The sequence below is a fragment of the Eimeria mitis genome, genomic scaffold (assembly GCF_000499745.2).
Source record: "Eimeria mitis Houghton genomic scaffold, Emh_scaff2179, whole genome shotgun sequence".
In the NCBI taxonomy this organism is placed as follows: Eukaryota; Apicomplexa; class Conoidasida; order Eucoccidiorida; family Eimeriidae; genus Eimeria; species Eimeria mitis.
Window position 1 is genome coordinate 2,346 of NW_013570505.1, and position 1,738 is coordinate 4,083.

The 1,738-nt window shown below is 58.6% G+C and overlaps 1 protein-coding gene across 1 annotated transcript in view; it reads right to left on the minus strand.

Annotated features, from left to right (window-relative positions):
- The window catches only part of EMH_0049900 (peptidyl-prolyl cis-trans isomerase, putative), a gene marked incomplete at both ends in the record, with an annotated part of 7,515 nt that overhangs the window by 2,297 nt on the left and 3,480 nt on the right, over nt 1–1,738 (minus strand). Inside the window, one exon of the mRNA XM_013496580.1 lies at nt 1–1,736. Coding sequence (XP_013352034.1) covers nt 1–1,736 — 1,736 coding nt within the window. The remainder of the gene's footprint in view (nt 1,737–1,738) is intronic.

Consider the following 1,738-nt stretch of genomic DNA (forward strand, 5'->3'; position numbering starts at 1 on the left):
AGCAGCAGCAGCAGCAGCTGCTGCAGCAGCAGCTGCTGCTGCTGCTGGTGTTGCTGCTGCTGCTGCTGCTGCTGCTGCTGCTGTTTCTTCTGGGTCCCTAAGATAGATAGGGGAGATGACCTCTACCTGCTGCAGCAGTTTATACTGTTGCAGCAGCTGCTGCAGCAGCAGCAGCTGCTGCTGCTGCAGCCCTTCATCATCAGCAATGCAGCAGCTGCCTGCTGCTTGTCTTTGTAAAGACACACGCAGCAGCTTTAGTGGTGGTTGCTGCTGCAGCGGGAGACGAACAGCAGCAGCAACAAAAAGATAAAAACTGCGGCGTTCCTGCGGTGTCTTTGCTGCTGCATGCACATGCAGCCCCATACACCTGGGCCGCAGCAAGCTGCTGCTGCACACCTGCTGCAGCAGCAGCAAATCCGACTGCAGCAGAGCAGCAGCAGCAGCATTCATACAGCTCCACCCCCCACATGAATTGCCTAAGACAAACGCATGCAGCTGCTGCAGCAGCGGCAGCACGCATGCCTGCAGCACAGAGCATACACACAAACCACCGCTGCTGCTGCTGCTGCTGCTGTTGCTGCTGCTGCTGCTGCTGTTGCTGCTGCTGCTGCTGCGGGTCCTGCATGCGCTCCTGCTCAGGGGGGTGATGATGGGAGGGGACAGTAAAGCCTCCTTCATGCTGCTGCTGCTGGCTGCTGCTGCTGCTGCTGCTGCTGCTGTTGCTGTTGCTGTTGCTGTTGGTGGTGCTGCTGCTGGGGTTACTGCTGGTGGTAGTGCTGCTGCTGCTGTTGGTGCTGCTGCTGCTGCTCTTGGTGGCTGTTTTGCTGCTTCTACTGCTGCTGCTGCTGCTGCTGTTGGTGTAGCCGCATGCGTTGCTGTTGCTGCTGTTGTTGCTGTTGTTGCTGCTGCTGCTGCTGCTGCTGGAGGCTCACCTTCACTGCAGCAGCAGAAGGGACAGTCTCTGCTTGTTGTCTCCTTTTTGCTGCTGCTGCTGCTGCTGCTGCTGCTGCTGCTGCTGCTTCTGCTGCTGCTGCTGCTGCTGCTGTTTTGTCCCTCTTTGTTTATAATGCAGCGGCGGGTAGCAGCAGGAAGCCCTAGCAACCACACACTGGGGATAGCACGCTGCTGCTGCTGCTGCTGCTGCTGTTGCTGCTGCTGCTGCTGCGGTGGCGGCAGTAGTCCGTGCTCTTCTTGCTGCAGCTGCAGCAGCAGCTGCTGCTGCTGTCGCCGTTGCTGCTGCTGTTCCTGCTGCTGTTCCTCCTGTTGCAGCTCGCCAAGAAAAGCATCAAAGTGCTGTTGCTGCTGCTGCTGTTGCTGCTGCTCCCGCTGCTGCTGCTGCTGCTGCTGCTGCTGCTGCTTTTGCTGCAGCAGCAAAGGATCTATATGCCTCACCCCCTCAACAGAAACGGCGACCTTTCTTAAGTCCAGCGCAATGCATGCAGCAGCAGCAGCAGCACAGATGTCTGCTGCTGCTGCTGTTGCTGCTGTTATTCCATCCAGGACAGCATCTAATTCCTGCTGCTGCTGCTGCTGCTGCTGCTCTAGCTGCTGCTGTTGCTGCTGCTGTTGCTGCTGCTCTAGCTGCTGCTGTTGCTGCTGCTGTTGCTCCTGCTGTTGCTCCTGCTGTTGCTGCTGCTGCTGCTGCTGCTGCTGCTGCTGCCTCCTCGAGCGCAGCATCGCCGGGGGCTGATCTACGAGTGCTGCAAGAACGCTGTCTGCTGCTGCTGCTGCTGTTGCT